The 25,797-nt window shown below is 44.2% G+C and overlaps 2 protein-coding genes across 4 annotated transcripts in view; one reads left to right on the top strand and one right to left on the bottom strand.

Annotated features, from left to right (window-relative positions):
- The window catches only part of Rad54l (RAD54 like), a 33,864-nt gene extending 29,043 nt beyond the window's left edge, over window positions 1-4,821 (top strand). The window contains 2 exon segments of the mRNA XM_053743354.1: window positions 1,714-1,877; window positions 1,970-4,821. Coding sequence (XP_053599329.1) covers window positions 1,714-1,877; window positions 1,970-2,180 — 375 coding nt within the window. The 3' untranslated portion in view covers window positions 2,181-4,821.
- On the bottom strand, window positions 2,298-25,577 carry Lrrc41 (leucine rich repeat containing 41). 3 transcript variants are annotated; one of them, XM_047539341.1, is made up of 10 exons: window positions 25,335-25,577; window positions 21,255-21,341; window positions 20,561-20,631; window positions 8,672-9,809; window positions 4,971-5,231; window positions 4,258-4,422; window positions 4,065-4,163; window positions 3,368-3,490; window positions 3,073-3,148; window positions 2,298-2,977 (listed from the first exon to the last, which is right to left on the bottom strand). In XM_047539341.1, exons 1-10 carry the CDS (start codon window positions 25,531-25,533, stop codon window positions 2,758-2,760), a joined length of 2,439 nt encoding a protein of 812 aa, XP_047395297.1. In that variant the 5' UTR covers window positions 25,534-25,577; the 3' UTR covers window positions 2,298-2,757. The 3 variants fall into 3 exon arrangements, with proteins under 3 accessions (XP_047395297.1, XP_047395310.1, XP_047395305.1); XM_047539354.1 differs by lacking the exon at window positions 25,335-25,577 and adding an exon at window positions 24,826-25,246; XM_047539349.1 differs by lacking the exon at window positions 25,335-25,577 and adding an exon at window positions 24,226-24,783.
- Between the last annotated feature and the right edge of the window lie 220 nt (window positions 25,578-25,797).

The raw sequence follows: 25,797 nt of genomic DNA, 5'->3' as shown, positions 1-25,797 counted from the left end.
TTATATACTCTTATTAGATTGATACATTTTAACAAGATCTCTTACCTGAGCTCTAAACCCATATTTCCATTACTTAATTTATTTCCACTTGAATTTCTTTTTTTTGTTTTGTTTTGTTTTGTTTTGCAGTGCTGGAAATTGAATCCAGGGCCTTTTGTATACCAAGCAAGTGCTATACCACTGAGCTACACCCCACAACCCTCCTTCTACTTAGGAGTATTTTATGACTGAACTGAATTTTGTCATTTAATGTTCTCATTATTCAAGCCTGGAAATCATCCTACTGGACTGTTCTCTGTCTCTTAAACAACTAGGTTCCTACCAGTTAATGACTTCTAAATTCATTATTCTGACTCCTCTCTGTCTCTCTGTCCCTTGCTAAAGTCATAGTCCCCTTTTTTTTTAATATTTTTTTTTAGTTGTCAATGGATCTTTTATTTAATTAATTAATTAATTTATATGGGGTGCTGAGAATTGAACCCAGGGCCTCAAACATGCCAGGCAAGTATTCTACCACTGAGCCACAACCCCAGCCCAGTAGTCACCTTTTCTCCTATCCTAACCCATTCTTCGTGTACTGCTTCCAGAATAAATATTTCTAAAATTATAAATTTATTTTTCATTTAAGGCCAAGCTGGGTGCAGTGGTGCATGCCAGCAACTTGGGAGGCTGAGGCAAAAGGATTGTAAATTTGAGCCCAGCCTCAGCAACTTAGTGAGATCCTCTCTCAAAATAAAAATAAAAAGAACTGGGGATTTGACTTAGTGGTAAAGCACCTTTGGATTCAATCCCTTCAATTTAGTATCCAAGGTTCTCTAATATATTTCTGCTGAATTTCCCATCCCATTCTTATTATTCTCTACTCTCTTCCAGTTAGCCTGAACTGAATTTTTTGTTTTGTTTTGTTTCATTTGGAGACAGGATCTCACTATATTGACCAAACTGTCCTCAAACTCCTTGGCTCAAGTGATCTTCCCACCTCAGCCTCCCAAGTAACTGAACCCTTCATAATAGGCCTGGCTTATTCCTTTGTTCCTATGATACAAATGCTTTTGCTTCTCTCTACCCTTGCAAACCATTCATTTTCAAGATTCTGTTCATGTCTGTCTTTTCCATTAGTCTGAATTCAAGGATAGGGATTATATTTGATTCTTTGTGTCTTATTACTGCAAGGCCTGCATAAAATACTCAAACCACAATTATTGAATAAATGAGAGTCTAGCTTAGTGTGAAGATCTGAAGCTGCTGCAGACGACCTCAGTTCAACCTGAAGGGATTTAGCCAGGCCTTGGGACCCTTTACTGGTACAGAAAGTAGCCAGGATGAATAAACATACACAAGGCAGGTTCCTAGGAGATAGCCTAGAGCTGGGTGCATGGTGCACACCTGTAACCCCAGTGACCTGGAAATCTGGGGGCAGAAAGCTTGGGCTACTTAGTGACAGCCTCTGTCAAATAGCAAATAACAGGGCTAGGGATGTAGCTCAGTGGTAGAGTACCCCTGGGTTCAATTCCCAGTACCACAAAAACAAAACAAAAAAAGCAGGAGGCATAAGACTGGGAAAGTGGGGCTGGCTAAGAGGTTACTCCAGGATTTGTACTTTTCATTCTTCTCCCCTTCTCTTTGAGGGGCTTTAGTTTCCACTCTGAGTTTCCCTGTTCCCTCTGTATGGGGATGATTGAGCCCTATATTCCTTGAACTCTATTCTTCCAGGCAGGTACCATTGAGGAGAAGATCTTCCAGCGGCAGAGCCACAAGAAGGCACTGAGCAGCTGTGTAGTGGATGAAGAACAGGATGTAGAGCGACACTTCTCTCTGGGCGAGTTGAAGGAGCTATTTACCCTGGATGAGGCTAGCCTCAGTGATACACATGACAGGTGGGTTGAGTGCCCTAACTATTATCTCTGAGCTACCTGCTCAGCATAGAAATGGGGTCTGCAGTGACCACAGCTCTGTCCTCTGATCCTAGGTTGCACTGCCGCCGTTGTGTCAACAGCCGCCAGGTCTGGCCACCCCCTGATGGTTCTGACTGCACTTCAGACCTGGCCCAGTGGAACCATAGCACTGATAAACGGGGGCTCCAGGATGAGGTACTCCAGGCTGCCTGGGATGCTGCCTCCACTGCCATCACCTTCGTCTTCCACCAGCGTTCCCATGAGGAGCAGCGGGGGCTCCACTGATAACCAGCTGGTCTGAGTGTAGCTGTTAGTGGAAGGGTACAGGGAAAAGGGGCTTCCTGCCCCACAGGGCCCTGCTGAATTTTGTTCTCTGGGAGAAAATCATCAAGAAGGGCTGCATGATGTTTGCCCAAAATTTATTTTATAAGAAAAACTTTTCTGGTTAAAAAAAAGAAAGGAATAAAGGTATGAAAGGGACTGAGGCCTGGGAGCAGTGTGGTAAGCCCAGGAGGGAAGAGGCCTGGTAGTGGGCATTCCTATACTTTTCTAAAGCCTGGTTACTTGCTTGAGGTGGGAAGGCAGGACCCCAGGAGGGGGCTGTCCTCAGTGACAGTGATTACCACTGTAATCTCTTGGCCAGGGTTCTTGGTTTTGAGTAAGGGGCTCTAAACCCAGCTGTGAGAATGTCTTTGCTGGGCCCTGTCAAGGCCTCCAGAACCTCAGTGCCAGGGAAGATGGAAAAAAGAGGGAAAAGGTGGCAGAAAGAGAAAGAACTGGTGACTGGGGATTCTGGGCAGCCCATGCCTCAGCCCCTGCAAGCTGATGGTACTGAGCATGGACCTGTGAGGTATGGGCCCCATCACATGGTGCTGACATAATCTGCAAAAGCCTGGGATGAGTCCCATGAGTCGCTAACCACGTGACAGGTGGCCCGGAGCCGCCGGATAGCTTCCCTGGCTGTGACTGCATCCTGGTCCAGCCAGTTCTGGAAGAGACGCAGGTGACCAAAGGCTCCACGGCCCCAGCGCTCCAGCCGCTTGGCAAACTCCAGAAGCCCATCTGGCTTGATGCAGTTGGAACTGGTAGGGATGAGATGGATTAGATATCCAGGAAGCAATTCATCCCTGTTAAGATATCCCTGTGGTCCCATCCCTCCCTGCCCGCTGCCATGTACCTGATGTCCAGCTGACAGAGAGAAGAGGAAGAATCCTCTGAGAAAACATCTGCCAGAGCCAGCAGGCCTGCATTACCTGGATAGAAGGGGAGAAGTGCCCATTACCTCTACCCAAGAACCGGGAACATGGGTACTCCAACCCAACTCTGGCTGGGAGTTCTTAAAGCCCAGCACATAAATGTTTATATTCTAACCCTCATATTCCCAGTGGAGAGGTTTGTGCCTGTACCCAGTGAGTTTCTAGGTCAAAGGCCTGGCTCCTTTCCCCTCTCCCTCCCTAGGGTCTGGTCCCCACCCAGGCGGTTCCCTGGCAGCCGAAGGCCCTTCAGTGTTGAGTTGCCCTTCATAGCAGCCACCATCTCAGGCAGAAATTGGGCTGGGCGCTTCTCGAACAGACGGCAGAAGGAGAAGGTAATTTCTGTCAAGAGAAATAAGAGTAAATTCTAATGGCTGTATTAGGACTGGTGTTGCCCCTCCTGCCCCAGGTGGCCCTAGCAAGGTATGCAAACATTTTATGGAAACCCAGAAAGGGGAAGGAATTTGTCCAAAACTGCAGGCAGGGCTGGATCTAAATCAGGATTTAAATGAGAGATTAAGCCTAAATGTTACTGTATGTTCAGTTCCCCATGCACTTCCTTCTCTCTCTATATATATATCCAATGACCACCCTCTCTGCAGAGGTGGGAATTAGAGACAAGATTATGAGGAGAGATTGGCACAACACCTTTATTTCTCCCTATCACCACTATTTCTGCCAGTCCCTGAAAAGTAAGAAAAACTTTTTGGTGAGATACTCTAAAAGAGTAATTTCTCAATGTTTGTAGAGGAGGAGTTGAGTTTGGGACTTAGAGAAGGAAGTTCATGCAGGTTCTGTTCTTTTTATAGTTGAGGACACAAGGTGAAGAAAGGAACGCTGGTATGCTCACTCACTGAGATAGTAGCAGAACCACAATGAGAATGAAGAATGTCTAGGTTCTGGATTAGGAACTTACCTTGAAGAGTCAGATTTTGTAGCAAAAAGAGCACCTCGCTCTGACAGTCAGCCAGATTCATGTCATGGAAGCTCAGCCTCTTCAGGGCTAGGTTGTACTCTGGATAGGAGACAGAGACCATGAGCCAACCTTAATGTTTCCAGAAAGCAATACTATATTTCTGCCTGTCCCTCTTCCTCTGGCTGGATCCTACCTTTGAGTGTCTGCAGCACAAGCCCGAAATCCTGGGGAGAGGCAAAGGTGGCACTATCCAGGGACAGTTGCTGCAGAGAACCTGAGGCCTTCAGAACAGAGCAAAGCAGTGGGGCTGGCTGGGCTCCTCGTGGAAATCCCATCTCCAACTGCTCCAGGCAGTTTTCTAGATGTGAAAGAGAGAGATGATTGCTGCTGGTCATCTCTACCTCTCTTCCATAGCAGGTCCCATCCCCTCTTTAATGGATTCACTAAGAAAATAATTTATTCATTTACTTGGCCTTGAGTTTCAGGCACTATGCTAGGTTCTGGGAATAAAGCACTAAATAGATTTGGTTCTTTCCCTCATAGAGTTTTTAGTCTAGGTAGACTAAACCACTCAGACATACAGATATAACAGGGTAGGGACTTTGGGAAGATAAAAGACATACAGGAACTAAGGGAATGTATAGCAGGGGGACCTGGCCTGAAAGTGAGTTTGGTTCTTGGTTCAGACTACTGCCATGGTCACTCTTCTGTGTTTATGGTGATCTGGGCTCTGTTCAGCCCAAGGTTATCTAAAAGAATGGTAGCCTCCAAAGAGGGAACAGATTCCAGATCAGCCAGGAGTGAGTGAAAGCAGACCAGGAGTGGATGTCTTCCCCACTTCCCCACACAAATGCACATGCATATTTGTGTGGAGATACATCTGTGCATACACATGCAGAACTTCACCTGGTATCTCCTCATCCCCAACTATGTGGCTAGGGGTCCCTGCATTCCCTGGCACTGCAGGGTTATCCCGTTGGCTTGGGTGATCGACACGAATAGAGAGGACCCGCAGCAAGGGCAGGGCTCGCACAATAGCACGTGTCAGCTCCAGGATGGGCAGTGGTGAGAACAGGTCACTGAGATGCAGGGCACGGAGGCGACATCCAGCCTGGCCTGACAGGGCCCGCAGGCTGTCCAGCAGGCGGAAGATGTTAGAACCCAAGCCTACAACATGAAAGAGTCAGTCATGGGGGAGTGTCAACAGTAATATTCAGAAGACATTCAAATACTTCCATTACTACCAAATCTTTTGAGCTTTGGATCCAATTTTTAAAAAGTTGTCTCAATTACTTGTCCATGTCTTGCTTTTTCCTCAGGGAACCAGCAAACTGATGCCTGCTGGGTTATGCTTTCAAGAAATACCAGTCAGGGCAGAGTCATAAAACAAAAGACAATGTGGTAGGCTGGCATGTGGCTAGCAGTGGAATGACAAGTCCAGAGAGCAGTAGAGGTCTTTAGATTCCTGGGTTCTGAGTAGTTTTTTTGAAGAAGCTGGGCCTTGAATAAAATTTTGGACAGAGAAAGAAGATACAGCCAAGGGTCACAGCTAGAAGACAAGGCATGAATTTGAAGACTTTTCTAGCTAGATTGGGGCTCAAGAAACAGGTCTAGGGGGTGGGGGCCAGTAAAGTCCATGTTGTGAGGTCCTGAAAGCGAGGCTAAAGAGATGGTTTACTTTCCTGTAGGCCTTTTCCCAAAGGCCTAAACTGAGGTAGGAGAGGTATAAACTGAGTAGGAGAGTAACAGTGACCAAACAGAATACATTAGAAGATTCATTGAGTGAGATTGGGGTAGAGGAAGAACCGCATTTGGGTTGGAATGTGGCTCAATGATAGAGTTCTTGTCTAGCAGGTGCAAAGTCCTGGATTCTATCCTTAGCACAGGAAAAAACAAAAATGATAACCATGTTCCACAGTAAATAGGACCCAGAAAAATCCTTGGAACCCACTCCCTTTCTCATCTTCCCTTGGACTGTGCTGGTTCCTGTTGATTGTTTATTCATCTAAGCTTTATCCAGTAACTGTGAGATGGGGTTTTTGTTTTGTTTTTTTTTGCAGGGTGGGGGGATGCCAGACACTAGTAAGCAATACATATTCTTGCCTATATAATTTGATAAAAACATGATGGAACTGGGAGAGCAGAGTATGATGAAAGTACAAAGGTTTGGGTGCTTAACACCTAGTCTGCCTTATTATCAGTAAGGGCTTTCCAGTTGAGTCCTAAAGAATACAAAGGAGACAGGCTAAGAAAAGGGAGAAGAGTGGTTGTGGCAGAGAAAGCAGCACATACAGAAGGCTGAAGGAGTGTGATATGGTTCTAAGAACTGAAAAATATTTGTTACAGCTGGGTGTGTAAACTATAATGGAAGCATTCAAGATACAACTATAGAGGTAAGCGAAAACAAATATAGAGGAGTGAAAACAAATGACCCTTGAAATAAAATTAAGTGTGGGAAACAAAGCCATGGAAGGGTTTTTGGATGACTGACAAGGTCAAATCTGCATGTGTGGAAGAATTCTTGTGCTGCAATGCACCTGGGACTAAATGGAGTCTGGAGGAACTGTTGAAACCAAGGTAAGGAATAACAGTAACCCAAATGAAGGATGTAGGGGTAGAGAAATAAATGGATGTGAGAGAAAAATGTGACCAAATATATATGTAATGGAGACAGAGTCCTGGTTTCATTGGGCAATTATGTCAACTCTGATGTCATTGAGAAATAAGGAAGATCAATATAAAGAAGGTACATCCAGGTTGGACGTGAATAAAGGGGGGCTTGTGGACTATGAAGTGGTGATGTTTGGTAGTTTGATAAATGAGTCTGGAATTTGAGGAAGATCTAAGCTAATATCAGAATGAGGATTCATTGACAGTTGGCCATTGAAGTCACAGGAATGGATGAAATTGTCCAGAAAGAGTGTGTAAAGTGGGAGAACTGTGAGGAACTCAGAACATTAAAAAGTAACATTTAGAGAAGGAAAACATTTGGATTGCTGAGGTAGTAGAAGTATTTCACAAAGATAATGATTAATAACAATTGCTGCCAAGACTATATAAGATGAAGATTGAAAAGTAATGTTGCATCTAGTAACAAGGAACTTGGTGACCCAGTTCCTTCTCAATATAGTTGAGGGGTATATATAAAGCTGGAATAGGCTGAGTGGAGATAGTTAAGATGATGTAGAGGAAGATAGATACAGTGGTAGTTTTTGGTGGAGACAGTGGAATGAAGGGAGACAGCACACAGTGGTTTAAAAGCATGGATTCTGAAGTCAGGTTATCTGGGCTTGATTCCTGGTTCTTCAACTTTACTACCTAAGTTGTCCTGGACAAGTCTTTTTTTTTTTTTGGTACTGGGGATTGAACTCTGAGGGGTGTTGAACCCCTGAGCAACATCCCCAACCCTCTTTATATTTTATTTAGAGACAGGGTCTCACTAAGTTTCTGAGGCTGGCTTTGAATTCAAGATCCTCCTGCCTCAGGTTCTCGAGCTGCTGAGATTACAGGCATGCACCACTGCATCTGTCTTACTCATAGGATGGCTGTAAGGATTAAATTGGTATATTGAGGATACTTAAAATACATCAAACATATACTAAATAGTATGTAAAAGTCATTACTTAAGGTATTTAGAAGCAAGTTTCCTTAAGAAGGTGGGAGAAATGGGTCCAGAGCACTAATAGAAGAATCAACCTTAGATAAGTTTCTTCACCTCTTCCATTATGGTAAAGGAGAAAAGGATGAGTTTATGCAATGGTTAAAAATAAGCTGAAGGAGTTCAGGTGTGATGGCTTCTATTTTGTGAAGTAGGAGGGAAGATCATCTGAGAAAAGAGGAAGGGCTTGGAAGTGGTGGCACAGGGATGGGAGCTGATGTTACAAACTGGGTTCTTATGAAGTTGATGCCCATGAATGTAGGCACCATGTGCACAGGTGTGTGGTTTTTCTCCAGCAGTGGGTAGCAATGTAGGCAGATTGCTTTTTTAGCTAAGGTTGAAGTTTTACTAGCTGAACATAGAAGGTGGGAAAGAAGAACTGAGGACTGCCTTGCAACTTGCTGGTCTTTTAAAAAAAAATTTGTTCCACACCATGTCTACAGAGTTGCTTCAATGTGACTAATGGGATCCAACCCCAAACCCTGGCGAGGTCTGCATACATTATATTGTCCAACTTGCCTTTGGATTGCTTCTGCATCTGACTTGTCTCACTACTCCTCAGAACCCCTGTTTCCAACAATAAGCCAAGTCTACAGACCTCATGTTCCTCTCAACATTGACAGTCTGCTACTGTTTTGTTTTTATTGGGGGCTGAACCCAGGGACACACTACTAAGCTATATTCCCAGGGTATCACCTCTCCCCTTTTTTTGAGACAAGGCCTTAAACTTGGAATCCTTCTGCCTCAGCCTTCCAAATTGCCGGAATTACAGGTATGTGTCACCATGCCCAGCTTGCCACTGTTTTTGTTTGCCTTCTGTCCCCCATGAGGCACAGTGAACCACATGTCCAGCTTCCTGATCATATTCCCAGTTTCCCCCTAATGATTAGGCACACAGCTAGTGCTGCTGGGAGATCCAAGCCCAACCCTGCCCCTCCAGGGTGCTCACCATTGTAGGAGAGTGTGAGGCTCTCCAGAGACACCCAGGAGCTCAGCAGGTGGCATAGTGTCAGAGCTGCCTCCGTGGAGAGAGGAACTGTGAATAACTCCAAGGTGGAGATGCTGCGGAATCGTTGGGAGGCCTCTAGTGCTGGAAGCCCTAGGCAGCTGGGATCTGATCCATCCAAAGCTCCACAAGCCACTTCCCCAATCTCCATTTCTTCACCATCCTCTTTCTCACCAGCCACAATAAAAACAAAGTCATACAGGTCTTCAGACTCTGCACCAGACCCCTGACGGGTGCGAGCACCCTTCTTCCCTGCAGCTCGTTTGAAACGCTTTAAGGGCTTAGGTTGTGGGGCTGAACTAGCTGGACCCCTTTTGGATGAGGATGTGGAGGAGGAGGCAGAGGAGGTGGTAGCTGGGGCAGAGGGTGGCCGCTTGGTACCAGGAGCCTCATGGGAAGTGGCTGGAGGGTGCAGCTCCCTCTTAGGATCTGTCCCGCCTGCTGTGAGGCTCTCCTGTGTGCTCCTGCGTGTTACCCGAGTGGCAGGTGCAGCTCTAGGCATCTGCTTGGCTTCACTCTTCCGCCGGGTGGCCATGAGGGCTGCAGCACATCGCTCTGCAGCATCCCGGCGAGGCCGGCGTGAGCCAAGCAACATGGACCCTTCGTCTCGGGATGGGGCCCGGCCTCGGGAGGCCTCTCCACAGAGGCGACAAGGTGGGCCACCAGGGCCTGGCTGCCAGAAACCAGCACTCATGGTGAGGATAAGGATGAAAAGAGCTGACTCAGGCACAGGCCATGAGTATAGCGACACTTGGCTGACAGCCCCATGGTGAATAAGCTGATGTAACAGCTGCCGAAGTGACTGCTGAGCAGCCACATCAGAAAAGAGCAGGTGGCGGAACTTGAGGGTGTGCAGGGAACTGGCCAGGGTCTCCAGAACCCTGCGGTTGGGCTCAGCCACCAACTCAGTTGCACCCTGCAGCATGTTGCAGATGGTGAGCTGCCGGACATGGCGGGAACTGTGCAGAAGAGGTGAGAAGCGCTGGTCACAAAGACGCCTATCAGAAGACACATCAATGGTTCCACGTAGAACATGGGAAAAAAAGGCCTCCATAAACTTGGCTCGCCAACAGGTAACACTCTGAAAGGAGAGAACATGCCAGACAGCCATGATACTGAATGTCATCCATGAAATTTACCCCAGTTTCTTCCAATAGCAAACTACTGAGCACTCACTGAGCCAGGCAATGTTCTACATGATACAAATTCATTTAATCACATCTTTGAGGTTACTACCAGCCTCGTTTTTATAAGAAAACGAAGATGCACAAAATGAATGAAAGGAGCATTTTAGCTGGGCACAGTGGTGTACAACTGTAACCTCAGCTACTTAGAAGACTGAGGCAGGAGGATCATAAATTTGGGGCCAGACTGGGCAACTTAAGACCCTGCCTCAACAGGAGCTAGGGATTGGGGTGGGATTGTGGCTCAGTGGTAGAGCATTGCTTGCCTAGTACATGAGGCACTGGGTTCAATCCCCAGCACCACATAAAGCAGAAGTATTGTGTCCATCTATAACTAAAAATATTTTTTTCAAAAATGGGGGCTGGGAATGTAGCCTAGTGGTAGAGTGCCCCTGGGTTCTATTCCCTGAATGGGGAAAAAAATCACTTTAACTTTCTGATAGAGCAAAGTATGTTGTGCTTGCCTGAGAAACAGAATAATTTGTTTTAATGTAGGCAAATCAAGTTGAAACTTTGTTTTGGATGGTTACTTGAAGCTTGATTCAAGAAAGTGTGTGTGTTGCCTGGGATTGAACCCTGGGCCTCACAAATGCTAGGCAAGTGCTCTACCACTGAACTATATCCTCAGTCCAGGAGTCATTTTCTTTTCATCAACTGAACTAAAAATTTGAATTTGAAAAAAAAAAAAAAAAAAAAAGGAAAAGTGAGGCACAAAGAGATTATCATTGGTAGTGTCATCACATGGGTAAGTAGAAATCTGAACCCAACTGGGGATGGTGACACATGCCTGTAATCCCAGCAACTCTGGACACTGAGGCATGGGGATCTTGACAAGTTCAAGGCCAGCCTAGGCAGCTTAGCAAGACCCTGTCTCAAAGTAAAAAAGGGCCGGGGGTGTAGCTCAGTAGTAAAGTACCCCTGGGTTAAATCCCTAGTACCACATGCACAAAGAATTGAATATAGGAAATCTGATTTCAGAGACCATTCTTTCTTAAATTTTTAAGACAGGTTCTCACTAACTTGCTGAGGCTGGCTTCAAACTTGTGATCCTCCTGCCTCAGCCTCATGAGTAGCTGTGTTTACAGGTGTGTGCCATCACTACTAGCCAGAGACCATTTTCTTGCTATGGCATTTCACAACTCCTAATTGTGTCTAGAACCTAACTGCATCTTTCCATTCTTTCTTTTTTTCTTTTTTTTTTCTTTTTTTAATGGTGCCAGGGACTGAACCCAAGGTTTTGTGCATGTGAGACAAGCACTCTACCAACTGAACTATATCCCCAGTCCCATCTTTCCATTTTTACCACCACTAGTTTTGGTTAGCTCCTTATGACTGTACATCTGACCACTTCATTAGTTTCCCAATTACTGTATTCCCTTTCCCCCTTCCCAAGCTACTTTGCATGAGCCTACTGGAGTTCTCTTCATGAAACACTACTTTGAATGCATTATTCTGCTTTAATACACCCAGTATCTCTTTACAATCTAATATTTATCTGAAGCCAGGCATAGTGGCACACACCTGTAATCCCAGTGACTTGGGAGACTTAGGCAGGAGGATTCAAATTCAAAGTCAGCCTGAGCAACTTAATGAGGCTCTGTCTCAAAAGAAAAAATTAAAAGGGCTGGGGATGTAGATCAGTTGTAAAGAGCCCCCAGATTCAATCCCCAGTACCTAAATAGATAAATGAATAGTCAATCTGAAGTTCTTCAGCCTGGCAGCAAAGGAAGGCCTTCCACTACATGGCTATCAGAGAAGCTTAACTATTTCCCACATATCTTGTTCATGTCTCATGTGAATGTTTTGCTCTGGTCAACTCAATCACCTCACTGACCCAAACCCTTTTTTTTTTTTTTTTTTTTTTAATGGTGCTGTAAACTGGGCACACTTGTCACTAAGCTGCACCCCCTGCCGGTTTGTGATATTGGGGATTGAAATTCTGGGGGTGTTGTACCACTGAACTACATTCCCAGCCCCACCCACCTGGTTTTTTTTGAGACAGGGTCTCCTGCATTGCTTAGGGCTCCTCAGCCCCCTTTTAAAATTTTGAGACAGGGTCTCACTAAGTTGCCCACGCTAGCCTTAAACTTGCAATTCTCTTGCCTCAACCTCCCAAATAGCTGGGATTAGAGGCGTGTGCCACTGTGCCCAGTCCACACCTTTTACATCCTTTCATGTTTGCCAGAAATGTTTTTCTGTTGATGGATGAAACGGACTTCCTAAAAAACTAACATGTTCTTTTTTTTTTTTTTTTTTTTTGTACTGGGAATTGAACCCAGGGGTGCTTTACCACTGAGCTAAATCCCAGCCCTTTTTTATTTTAAGACAGGATCTCGCTAAATTGTTTAGGGCCTAGGCTGAAGCTGGCCTCAGCCTCCAGAGTCACAGGTATGCACCACCATGCTGGACTGTTTTGTTTTGTTTTTTTGGTCCCAGAGATGCTTAACCACTAAGCCACATCCCTAGCCCTTTTTATTTTTTGAGACAGGGTCTCCTTAAAGTGCTTTGACTGGCTTTGAACTTTTGATCCTCCTGCTTTAGCCCCTGGAGTAGCTTGGATTATAGGTATATGCCAGTGAGCCCAGTTTAACCTGTCATTCTTTAAGGCTGTTTAGTTTTAGGATTTCTCTGACTACTTAAGTTTAAACTGTTGTATACTGTCCCAGGGTGTTTGATTTCTTTGCCCTGCACATGTCTTATCTCAACTAGATTAGAAGTTCCTAGGGAGAAGAATCTAATCCTAGATTTGTTTTCTCCAAGGCAAGTTATTTACTTTGATGGACATGGGACTTCAGCATTCTATTCTGATAGGAATTGTCAACCTTTGGCACATATCAGAATTTCCTGTAGAGACTTTTTTCCCCTCCTCAAAAAAATTCATGTGTCAGGTACTCAAACTTGGTGATTCTGTATGGAACATCTGAGGTAAGATTCAGGCACCTTTTTTAAAAAAAACTTCCCCCCAGATAACTGAGGTGTATCAGAGATTAGGAAGGACTGCTACCTAACTCTAAAGGGCACACTGAGACAAGAGGGATAACAATCTCCAGAATTAAAGACCATCCCTAGGTCCTCATTCTCTCCTAAGACGCAGGGGGAAGCCTGCCAAATTCAATACAGGTCCCAGCTGTGACTATAGTGTTGACCCTTTTCCTTCTCTTTGATGTGGACACCACTGCCTACTTCATAGGATTACTGTGAAGTTAAATGACAGCACAAGTTAAAGCACTTTGTAAACTGTAAAATACAAAATAAACATTACTGCTGCTGTAGCTAAAGAAGCTAAATGCCCAGATGGACAATGTGAAATGGACTTGCTTAGCAGCAGGGTCCTTATTCAGCCCAAAGCAAAGGCAGTAATGGCTTAAGGTTCCCAAGACCAAAAGTCAAACATTTCTTTTTGTCTTAATCCTACCTCCGTACATTCCTCCATATCATAGTGATCATGAGGTTTTTAGCAGAATGTAGGCCTCTACTCTCCTTTGGCAAGTGCCATTCCTTTTATCCTAGCCTCTGCCTGCTGTGGTAATAATTAGGAGAACTTCCTAGTGCTTGAGCTACCTGTGGCAGTAACAGAAGGTCCTTGTTCACCAGCTGCAGGGCATTAGAGGAGCAGGAAAATGCTGGAAACCAGACCTTTGCTCATCATCTTCTTTTCATAGCCATAAGGATTGAATCCAGGGCCTTAGTGTATGCCAGGCAAGTGCTCCACCACTGGGCTACATCTCTAGCCCCTCTGCTCGATTTTAAGTAGAGATAGAAGGGTATTCCCTAAGTCCTTTAGGTTCTATTTCATTCTAGTACCTTTCTGACAGATTTGCTGGTTCACATGCCCATTCTTATAAGGAAGGTTGGTTTCATTTGTTTGTTATTTCCACAATCCCAGAGTGCTGGGGACTCGAACCCGGGTCTCCGGCATGAGAGGCAGGCACTCTATGAGATGGGCTATATGGCCTGCTCACATGCCCATTCTTGAAAAACAGCTGCAGGTAACAAGGCTTCAACTTAACAAGTGAGATAGATGGTTATTATAAAATCTGGACCTTGACAAGATACTGTGGTTGCTAAGGCATGGGGAAATGTAGATAACTATTAAACACTTCCTGACATGTTAATGATTAATGAAGACAATGGTAAAGAATACTTGCAGGCTGGGGCTGTAGCTCAGTGGTACAGCACTTGCCTAGCATGTGAGGCACTGGGTTGGACCCTCAGCACCACATAAAAAAATAAAAAAGAATACTTGCAATTGGAATGCCTCAAACATAACTGCAGTGAGAAGCATGACAGTGATAGGAAACATGCTCTCTAGAGTCAGAGCGCTTCAACTTGAATTCTGGGTCTGCCATTCACTAACTAAACTTAGGCATTATATTTGTACATGATGGTAGGACTCATTGTCACACATCTGTAAATACAGACAAGTAGGCAAGTTATTTCACTGAGATCTTTTTGCCTTAGCGTCATTATCTGTAAAGTGAAGGAGATAAGTATAGCAATATCATAGGGCTGTTATGAGGGTTAAATATGTAAAGTTAGCTATCTCAGTGGCTTCTCACGAATTAGTTCACAAGAAGAGAACAGTTCACAGCCTTTTATTTTATCACCACTTTTTAGAAGAATCTATGTTAAAATGTCAAAGCTGAAAAATACATAACTTAGAACAAGTTACTCATTTTGTTAACTATAACTCAGACAATGCAAAGTGTATTTAAACACTTTGTTTTGTGTGAGTGAAGGAAATGAGGCACTGCCAATGAGAAGTGACATCTGCTCACCAACACAATATTAGTCAATTCTCAAAGGGCTGGCAGCTCAGGCATGGTTGGGAAGGAGGCAGCATGTGTACAAACTAGGGAGGGCCAATTTTTTTTTTCTTCTGTGCTTTGGTACCAGGGATTGAACCCAGGGGTACTTAACCACTGAGCCACATCCCCAGCCCTTTTGAGACAGGGTCTTGCTAAGTTGTTGAGGATGGCTTTGAACTAATGATCTTCCTGCCTCCAAAGCTGCTGGGATTATTATAGGCATTTGCCACCATACCTTGCTAATTTTTTAAACATGCTTTTTTGATGTAGATACACCTTTATTTTTATTTTATTCATTTATTTATATAGGTGCTGAGAATTGAACCCAGTGCTTCACACATGCTAGGCAAGCATTCTACCACTGAGCCACAACCCTAGCCCCTAATTTATTTATTTATTTTTAATTAAGGCAAGGTGTGTTGCTCAGGTTGGTCTTGAACATGTGGGCTCACACAATTCTGCTTCAGCCTCCCAAGTAGCTGGGATTATAGGTATGTACTTCATCCAGCTAATTAGTTTTTTAAAAAATGTATTTATGTGTTTGGGGTACTGGGGATCGGACCCTGGAACCATTTACCACTGAGCTATAATCACCTGTCCTTATTTTGAAACAGGTTTCATTAAGTTGCTGAAGCTGGCTTCAAACTTGACATCTTCCTGTCTTATCCTCCTGAGTTACTGGGGTTAAAGGCATACACCACTGGGCTAAATTTTCTTCTGCTAAATTGTTAGAGCCACCAAATGTTCACAAACTGGTAACAGAAATATTGTTTTTTGTGGAAAGATACAGAAGCAGACCAAAAAGTCATGTGTAAACCAACTCTAGAGTATGTATATACATGTGAATAACTATATACATTTGTTTTTACAACATTGAGACAATTTGAAGTTTCAAATGTTGGATTTTTTTAACACTATACCACCATGTATGTATGTATATATGTATATATTTGAGGTACTGGGGATGTAACCCAGAGGAGCTCTACCATTGAGCTATACCCCCCAGTCTTTATATTTTTTATTTATTTTTTGGTACTGGGGATTGAACCCACAGGCATTCAACCACTGAGCCACATCCCCAGTCCTTCTTATTTTTCATTTTGAGACAGGCCTTGCTAAATTGCTGAGGCTGGCTTTGAACTTGTGATCCTCCTGCCTCAGCCTCCTCAGTTGCTGGGATTACAGGCATGTGCCACAGTGCCCAGCTAAACCACCATGTATTTAAATATTTTTAAAATTTATATTTGGTTTACTTTTTGCCTTTTTTTTTTTTTTTTTTTTTTTTTGACACTGGGTCTCACTATGTGCTCAGGCTGGTCTTGAACTCTTGGGCTTACATTCTGCTTCAGCCTCCCAAGTAGTTGGGACAAGTGTGTGCCACCATGCACAACTAAATATTTTTAGAATGTGATTTTGTCATTTTTAAAATACAGACGTACCACATTAATAATTCATTTAGTATTGTTCATTTTTAGCCATACTGAGGATTGAACCCAGGGCACCTTACCACTGAACTACATCCCTAGTCCTTTTATTTTTTATTTCGAGACAGGGTCTTGCTGATGCTGAGACTGGCCTTGAACTTGCAATCCTCCTGCCTCAGCCTCCTGAGTCTCTGGGATTATAGGCCTGCAATACCACACCCCATTTACTTCCCTTTAAAACAAAAAACAAAAAAAATCAATGAGATTGAATGTTTACTTTATTGGAGATTTTTGTGTATTTTGTGATTTGTTCAGATCTTTTCAATTTTTTTTTAATTTTTATTTTTGCTGTACTGGGAATTGAACTCAAGGACTTGCACAAGCTAGACAAGTACTCTACCAGTGGGCTATATCCACAGACCTTTTTTTCTTTTTCCTTTTTGTGGTACCAGGGATTGAACCCAGTCCTTTTAAAATATTTTATTTAGAAACAGGGTCTCACTGAGTGTCTCTTTAAGTTGCTGAGGCTGGTTTTGAATTTGTGATCCACCTGGCTCAGCCTCCCAATTGGCTGGGTTTACAGACATGTGCCACTGCACCTGGCTGCTTTTTTTTTTTTTTTTTTTTTTTCTTTTTTGAGACGGGTTTTGCTAAATTGCTCTGGTTGGCCTCAAACTTGTGATCCTCCTGCCTTAACCTCCCAAGTAGTTAGGATTACAAGTGTGTACCACCATATCCAACTTCTAAAATCTTACCCTTTGGATGTTTATCTTTTTCTTACTCTCTACATCCTTTTGTTTTGCTAATATTCTCTCCCAGTTTATTTTTTTTAATTTGTTTATAGTGTTGGCCTTTTATGTGGTTAAATAAGTTCATATTTTCTTTCCTGGGGGTTGAACCCAAGGCTTCACATGTTAAACAAATGCTTTATCACCTGAGTTACACCTCTAGCCCCCATATTTTCTTTTTTGCTTTTGCCCATTTAATAATTAGCACTCTCTGCATTTTGAGATTAGAAATCGAGTCACCTTTATTCTTTTTTAGTTGTTTTGTGCTTTTACTTATTACAATTTAATCTTTAATCAAAATTATTTGAGCATGTTATAAAATGAGATCCTAAATTTTTTCTAAATGGTTAACCAATTGCTAAAGAACCTTTTACTGAATCACCCTTCAATACAGTGAATTTCCCCACAGTATTGTATTATGCAGATATCTTTATAAACACTAGTGCTACATAGTTTTGAATATTCTTGCTTTATAAACAATATATATTGGACGTAGCATAGTGATTGAAACTGAGTAGGTACTTGATAAGTGGCACTTTTTTGTGTGTGATGCTGGGGATCAAACTCAGGACCTTGCACATGCTAGGCAAATACTTTACCACTGAATCACACCCCAGTCCTTGATAAGTGTTTCTGAATCATGAATAAGTGAGATGAAAGTCTCTTATCATGCAAAAGTGGGAAGCAAAGACATCTGGAACAGATATGCTCTAAGCCAAGACCTCTGACTAAATAACTCTTGGGCCACCAAACCCAGGCACCCTAAATGTTCTGAAAATGCTCTGAGCCAAGAAAACAGGATAACAAATTTTTTTCAGGTATCCTGGGATAATGTTGTATAAAGAGAAAGCCTTCACCACCATTTGACCCAGTTATCCCACAACTTAAAATCAGCATACTATAGTGACTAGGCCACATCAACGTTCATAGCAGCTCTATTCACAATAGTTAAGCTATGGAACCAACCTAGGTGCTCTTCAACAGATGAATAGATAAAGAAAATGTGGTATGTATACACAGTGAAACATTACTCAGCCATAAAGAATGGCATTTGCCAGTAAATGGATGGAAATGGAGACTATCATGCTAAGTGAAATAAGCCAATCCCCCAAAAATCAAAGGGCTAATGTTCTCTGTTATTTGGATGCTGATTCACAATAGGGTTGGGGGAGTGAAGGTTCACTGGATTAAACAGGGGGGATTGGAATGGGAAAGACATAAGAATGGATTGGACATAAATTTCCTATGTTCATATATGAATCCATGACCAGTGTTAACTCCATATCACATACAATCACAATAATGGGAAAGTTATACTCCATGTATGTATGATGTCAAAATACATTCTACTATCATGTTTAACTAAACAAACTGAAAAAAAAAAAAAAAAAAAAGGCCTTCTCCAAGAGAAAGATTACAATTTTCATCACCTCCTGGTCAATCATAGTGCTTGTGAAATACAGGAACAAAGTGAATCTGATGTTATTTAAAGATGGCAGAAAGCCATTACTGTTTTCTAATATTCTTACTTCCACTTCTTTTCTTCATAAGGTCTAGTATCTGAGGATTTTGTTGGGCCTCAGTGTCCTTATGCTGAATACTAAGGGTTTCAGTCCAGATCTGGAAGTGGAAAAACTAAAGGATATGGGGCTGAAGGTTACTGAATCCAGTGCATCAACAGAAATTTAAAATTAAATTTCCAATTTACATCTCCTTTTTTGTCATTTGTCCTCATTAATCAAATAAAGCCCAGCTGCAGCACTACTTCCTAAGAAAGACTTTCTTACTCCCTTTTCCTTCTACTTCCTGCTTCCTTGTGTCCTATCATTCCTGATTTATTGTAGATTTCCCACAGTCCTCAAGATGAGGGACTGTGTCTGCACTTCTGGATAGCTAGGTAAGATCTGGTATATGGTAAGTTTAATAAATACTCATTAAACTAGATCTGTTCTGTCACCTAATCATGGAGCAGCAAAAGACAGTCTGCTTAAATAAGAGCTCTAGTGATTTATAGCTGAATCAATAAATAGAATCTCAGGGTTAAAAGGAATGCTAAAATTTATCCCGTCCAACCTCTTTCATAGTGCTGAATTCCCTATAAAAAACCCTTGTCTAAATGTCCACTTCTTTTAACCTCTTGAATAATTCTTTTAATAAATCATTCTCCATATTTAGTCTAATCTTCTATGTTAGTCTTTTTCATTTTATTCTGTAGTGAGTTAATGAGCAGCTGATTAATATCTTCTGTGAAATAACTTCTCCCATATGAAGATAATTCTTCCTTGCTGATCTTTGTTATCACAGAGATATACTCTTTGTGTACATGAAACTGGTAAATGTATTTTCACCATGATCAACAATTTCAAATTTACATTTGCTATAATGAAACTAGTGCCTGCACATTATCCCACTACCTTTTCTCCTGACCGCCTTATCAGTCACTAGATTAGTATTTACTTTACCAATTGTACTCGTGTAATAAGTAAAATCTTGCCTCCTATAGCTGTCAGTCTTAGTTTCATTTTATTTTTCTCATAAAAAATAAAGTTTTTTTTTAGATTAAAAAAAAAAACAAAACAAAAAAAACCCTTGTCTAGTAGTTATCTAGACACTTGAACACTTAGTGATGGGAAGCTTATCATCTCTGGAATTTGCTTTTTTCACTACCAATAATCTTTTTTTTTTTCTTTTCATTTTTTAGTTGTAGATAGACACCTTTATTTTATTTATTCATTTTTATGTGGTGCTGAGGATCAAACCCAGTGCCTCACACATGCTAGGCAAGTGCTTTAACACTGAGCCACAACCCCAGCCCCACCAATAATCTTAAAGAATTTAAAAGCTTTACCTTTGATTTGGCAAAAATGTGTCCTCCTTTAGGTTTCACCCAGAACCAGTCTATTAACCCTTTCATGTGATATCATTCACGTATTTCAAGATGGTGCATGTTTACCAAGTTGTCTCTTTTCCAGAAATAACATATTGTCTTCCAAATGTGCCTCACATTATGTGCTTGACTTCTTTCTCCATCTTCCAGGGATAGCCTGATCATTACATCATGTGCTTGACTTCTTTCTCCATATTCCAGGGATAGCCTGACCATTACAGAGCCAGGCAGGACTATCATCCCCCTAGTCTTTCATCCTATATTATATTTACATTAGTTCACAGAGCTCAGGATACAGTCATTATGAGTGGCTTCAGCACACTGTTGGCTAAAGTCCCTTAATATTTTTTATAAAAACTGCTTCTAGGCCAGACTATTTTATCCTTGACCCTTGAGGCCATGCAATTAGAAATTTTTGGACTGATTCAAGAGTTGGTTTGTTCTGTTAATTACATTTAATTATATTGGACCATTGCACCAATTCTGTCCAGAACTCTAGGAATTTTGGCTCTGCGGTCTATTGTGGTCATACCCTTCCCAGTTTTGTGTTCCTTGCCAACATGGTGGGCAAACAAGTGACAAATGCCAAATGGGCCAAACCTTGTGATAAACCGTCTGAGCCCTCCTCCTAAATCCATGTCACCCCTTTCCCCAAACTTTACGAGTTCCAGGCTTGTGTTTACGTGCTGTTCCTGCTTTCACTGTGCAAGAGCTAGACTTCTACTTGGTACCTTAACTTACTTCCAAACTGGAAGGCCTTGTCTTCATCAGCTCATCCCATAGTCGGCGCCAGATAGCCTGAGTGGAGAGGCCTGTAGACAGAAATAGCACACTTACTTGGCTGCTTGCTGAACACCATGAGTAAAGAACATCAGCCTTTCATGTTGTCCTCCAGCTTCATGAGTAATATGGCAGAGTGGTTAAGAGCACTGGCCCTAAAGACAGGCTGCCTGGGTTTAAATATCAGCAAACTGTACTCTAGCTGCATGATGTTGGGCAAGTTGATTTCTCTATACCTGTTTCCTCACCTGTAAAATGTAATAATAGCTGTTTCATAGCATCGTTGAAAGGATTAAATGACTTAATGAATTTCTCTACGATCATGCTTGGCACATCAGAGTTAGATAAATGTTAAGCGTTAACAGATGTGTCCAATGAGGAGCAGCAGCTTGGTGAAATACACTATCAGAAGATCTGGGGTATAGTTCTGACTTTGGTATTAATTATGGTGTGCACTTTTATCAGAATAACAGAAATCATATACTTGTTCTTTGTTTCACAGGACACTGCAGGGAATCATAAGAAAGTAGGTATGAGGGTACTTTTTGAAAAACATGACGTTCTATGCAGGCATCAATATGTAATATTTACCTGAAAAACATCATGGTGCCTTGTTCACAATCACTGACTGAGAACGAGACAGAAAGATACTCACCTTTCTTAAGGGCAGTTTCCTCAATCCTCTCCAAGTAATATATATTGAGCAGAGGTAAGATGCTTTGAAGTATTGGGCCTGGGAGGGCTACAAAAACCAAAACACAAAGTTTACTTTTCCCTCCCTCCAGGGTTCCAAGAATTATATATTCTATTGGAAAGGAAAACAGAAGGGTAGACTTCTCATTTGACAAATGGAACCTGGAGAAGCTAACCTAAATCTCTCCCAAACTCTAGTCCACTTATCTTCAGTCACGCAGTTGGCAGCTGGAATTTCGGGGGCAAGGGTGAGATAATCCCACAGAAGAAGCAGACATGCTCATTTAGGAGCTGGTCAGTTCACTTCTACACAATAACAACAAAACATTCTGCATTAAAAAGGTCCTATTGAGGCTACCATGTGTGAGGCCTGGGTTCATTCCCACTTCACTAAAAACTAAAATAATCTAAAAATCCTACTGAATATGTGTGATAAAAGTTCTTCATAATCTATCCTACTAATCTGAGCTCCCTGCTTTGCTTCCTATATTTCAGTCACACTAAACTACTTTTTTACCTATTTGTATTATGCTGCTTTCTGCCTCTGTGCCTTTGTCATGCTGTTCTTTCCAACAAGAATATCCTTGCCATTTTCAGGGCATCAACTACCCATTTTTCCACTATCACAAGTCCTTTATTCACTTTGCTGAATTCCCTTCCAGAATGACCACTTCCACCCTTTGGGTCACTTAACCTGAACTAATACTTTTCTATGAAGAATAGAGACAATTAGTCTCTCCATTCTAAATTTACTGTCTTAAAAACAAAACTGGCCAGGTGTGGTGGCAAATGCCTGGAATCCCAATGACTCAGAAGGCTGAAGCAGGAGATTGCAAGTTCAAGGCCAACCTGGGCAACTTAGACCCTGTCTCAAAAAATAAAAAGGGCTGGGGATGTAGCTCAGTGGTAGAGCAGCACAACAACAAAACAAACCAAACTGACCTTGTCAGCTGTTTCTTTCTGGGAGGGATTATAGTATAGTGCCTAAAGGGTTTATTCTCTAGACTTGGAAATCTGGGTGAAATACTGATTACTTGGTTAATTGTGAATTCTTAGATTATGTAAACTTCTTAAGAATCAGTTTCTGCAATTTTATTTTATTTATTTTTTGTGGTGCTGGGAATCAGAACCCAGGGCCTCACACTTGATAGGCAAATACTCCACCATTGAGCCACGCCCCCAGCCCAGCTTTCTCAATTTTAAAATGAAGATCATAATGACTACATCATTATGTTAAAAGGTTGAAGGAGATTGTGTTTGTACTTTTTAAGACAATGCCTGGCCATAATAAATATTGACTAAATATTGACTAATAATATGTCAATATCATCTCTGTGTTATCAAGAACGAGTCTAAGATCTTGGAGTATACCAAAACTGCCATTCCATAATCCACTTTTTTTTTTTTTTTTTTTTTGCGGTGCTGGGGATTGAACCCAGGGCCTTGTGCTTACGAGGCAAGCACTCTACCAACTGAGCTATCTCCCCAAGCCCTCCATAATCCACTTTTATCTTTACTTGTGAATAACTGAATCTTGAAATCCAAGAATCTGATTAATTAATTTCCTCTACTATTAATACGACTAGTATTAATTCCCTCTACTATTACACTTTGCAGGCCATATCACCTATCATATGGATTAACTGCCTTCCTTGACTTCAGTCTCTCTGCAGTCTGCTCTTGGTAGTGACATTCCCCTCTTCAAAACCCTCAAAGGCTCTCTACTGCACTCAAGATACAATTTAAACTTCACACCCTGATATTCAATGTATATGCTTTATTTTACTTAAGTTTTGTCATAACACCCTTTCCCATTACCTCTACTCATGCCTCCTTATACAAATCAGTATTAGTGCACTACCTCCAGGGAGGCTTTCCTGGCAGTTTCCTAGCCCACATTGGGGGCACAACCAGTAATAATGCCGAAGGCATATACAGAAGAGGTGGGAGAAGGAGGAAGAGGAAAAAAGAGATTCAAGAAACTGTTGCCTGTTTGTGGGAAAGAGGCAACACAAAAGTTCCTCCAGAGCCTTATCCCCTTTTCCTCCAATCTGCTCCCCTCTGTTTACCCATCCCCTCTCACGCCACAGAAATTTTCATCTTTTATTACCCACAAACTCTGCTCTTCCCTTCCTCATTCTTATGCTAGGTTCTTCCTTGCTTCCTTCCAGTCCATACCTTTTTTTTAACTGACTCCTCTTCCCAACTTAGAGCCTTCATACCCTGTCTTGCCTTCTAGCCAGGGTTAGCATCCCAGAAGCTCCAGGCTGATGCAGACAGACCTTTCACATTCCCAAGACTTTTCTGAGCTGCTCAGCTCCACTGAAGCTTTTCTTCCACTTCCCAAGGGTCAGCCTGACCTTTCTCAGCTGCTGGCACAGGGCCTCCCCAACCCCCTCCTCTCAAGGGGCCTGAGGACTTCTAACATGTCCAGGAGGGCACTTGGGTCTCTTCACTATTGGTGGTCCACTCCCACCACCAAGGGCCTCCCTGACCACTTTCCAAACTTCAGGGCCTTTTCCATAGGCCACCTCCTCATGGGGTAACCCAAACTCCTACCCTGGGGCCACAAGTCTTCACACTTAACCTGACCAGCACCTTCCTCCTGGCAAAGATGCTGCCACCACCCCAGAGGCCTCCTGGCACACCCCTCCCCCACACAGTCCAAGGTTCAGCGCCTCCTCTCCTCAGTGCCCCCCACCACCACCACGACCCCCGACCCTTCTCCCGGGTCTGGGCCTGAGACCTCCTCGCCCGACTTCAGCCTGCCTCTGGACCCCACCCCCTCACACCACCAGTCTGTCAGGCCCAAGGCCTCTCCTGTCCGGGTGCAGCCAGGCCTGCTTCGCAGGGCCCTCACTTTCCCCTCTCTCTCTACTACCAGTCCTCGCTGCTTCTCTCCTCAGCTGCCCAGCGCGGCTAGCGGTACCTACCCCACAGCAGGGCCTCCGCGTGCTCATCTGGTAGCAGGCCTCCTCTCCTCCCTTACCAGGCCCAGCAGCCCAACTGGCCGGTTCTCCCTTCCCGGCCGCTCACTCTGGCGCCTCAGGCCGCCCGCCCACCCTCCTCCCGGGCTCGGCCCTGCAGCCCTGGCGTCCTCAGACCTGGGGACTCGGTTCACTCGCGTTCAGATCACGGCCTCTTGGCCGCGACGCGCCCCCTCCTATTCCGACCCATGAGTTCGGGCTCCCCAGGCCGTCGTCCCGCCTGGGGCCTCCTCGACCCTTCCCGCCGGCAAGCCTGAGAGCCTCCCTCGATTGCTGAACCGCTCCGGGCCCCCTCTACCCGCTCTCCACCCTTCCTCGCCGCTGGGGCCCATCCCGGTGGCCTCCAGTGCTCCCTGTTCTGCCGGTCACTCGATCAGTTTAGCAGTGAGGCCCGGGTCGTCGGTGCGCTCCGTCAGCCCTGGGCGGTTAGACAGGCCGCGGGCGCCGAGCCTTTCGGCCTCTCCCCAGCCCCTAACCCTAGCTCTCCAACCCGCTGTTCCACCCACTCCCATCGGCTTAGCCTCCCGAGTCTCCGAGTCTCCGCACCGGTGGTGTGCCCAGTAGACACCAGAGGCCCCAGGCAGTCAATCAGTTCAGGTGGCCCGGGGCCTGGTCTCCTTGCCTAGGGCCAGGCCTGCCAACCTCGGCCCCCTGCCCCTGTCCTGGTCCGCCAGGACATCCCTGCCCCGTCGGTTAGACTTCCGACACTCCTGAGCTCGGTCCAGCCGAGTGTCAGTTCGGTGCTCGCGGCTCCGGCCCGTCAGTCCCGCCTCTGTCGCCCCAGTCCTGCCGGCTTTGCCCTAGTCCGGGCCTCCTGGCCTCGCCCCCGGCGCCCCCCGGCCAGGCCACGGTGAGAGTCCACTTGCTTATTTGGTCTCGGTCTTTACTCTGTCCAGCCCTGTCAGTCACAGAATTCAAGCTCCGACCCAACAATCTAGCTTCCAGTGCCCGGGGCTGGGCCTTGCCCCGGGCCTCTCGGCCTCGCCCCCTTCGCCCCCTGGCCGCTGGGCCGCCCCCGCTCGATGCCAGAGGTAGCCCCTCACCCCGCGACTTACCCCACACCCCGCTCTCCAGAACCCCCATATGGGCGCTCACCGCCCGCCCGCACAGCTCGAACAGGGCGGGGGGAGCGCTGGGGCCCGAGGCCGAGCTCTTCGCTGGCGCCGCCTCCCGGGACGTGGCCTCCATGGTCGTTGCCGCCGCTACCTCACAGAACCAGCAACTCCGGGCGCGCCAGGCCTCGGGCGCCGCCATCTTGGGGAGGTGCGCGAGCCCAAGGATGGCACCCGCTGGCCGCCATCTTGAAAAGGTCAGCAGTTAGGACAGCTCCACAGGCGATATGGGTAAGAAAGGGAAATACGCTAGGGGAATGTCGAATAAATTAGCATACTTTTCAAGTTCTCTTAGAAGCTTATCTTTTGAATAAACTCTTAGATCAATATATTTGGGTCTGGAGTGACTAAGGGTATGTTTCTTAGCAAAGCCGCCTTAGGTGTAAATATCAGCTCCCCCTACCTC

Source organism: Sciurus carolinensis, chromosome 1 (assembly GCF_902686445.1).
Source record: "Sciurus carolinensis chromosome 1, mSciCar1.2, whole genome shotgun sequence".
Lineage (NCBI taxonomy): Eukaryota > Metazoa > Chordata > Mammalia > Rodentia > Sciuridae > Sciurus > Sciurus carolinensis.
Note: the sequence above shows the minus strand (reverse complement) of the source record. Positions and strands in the feature narration are given on the sequence as shown.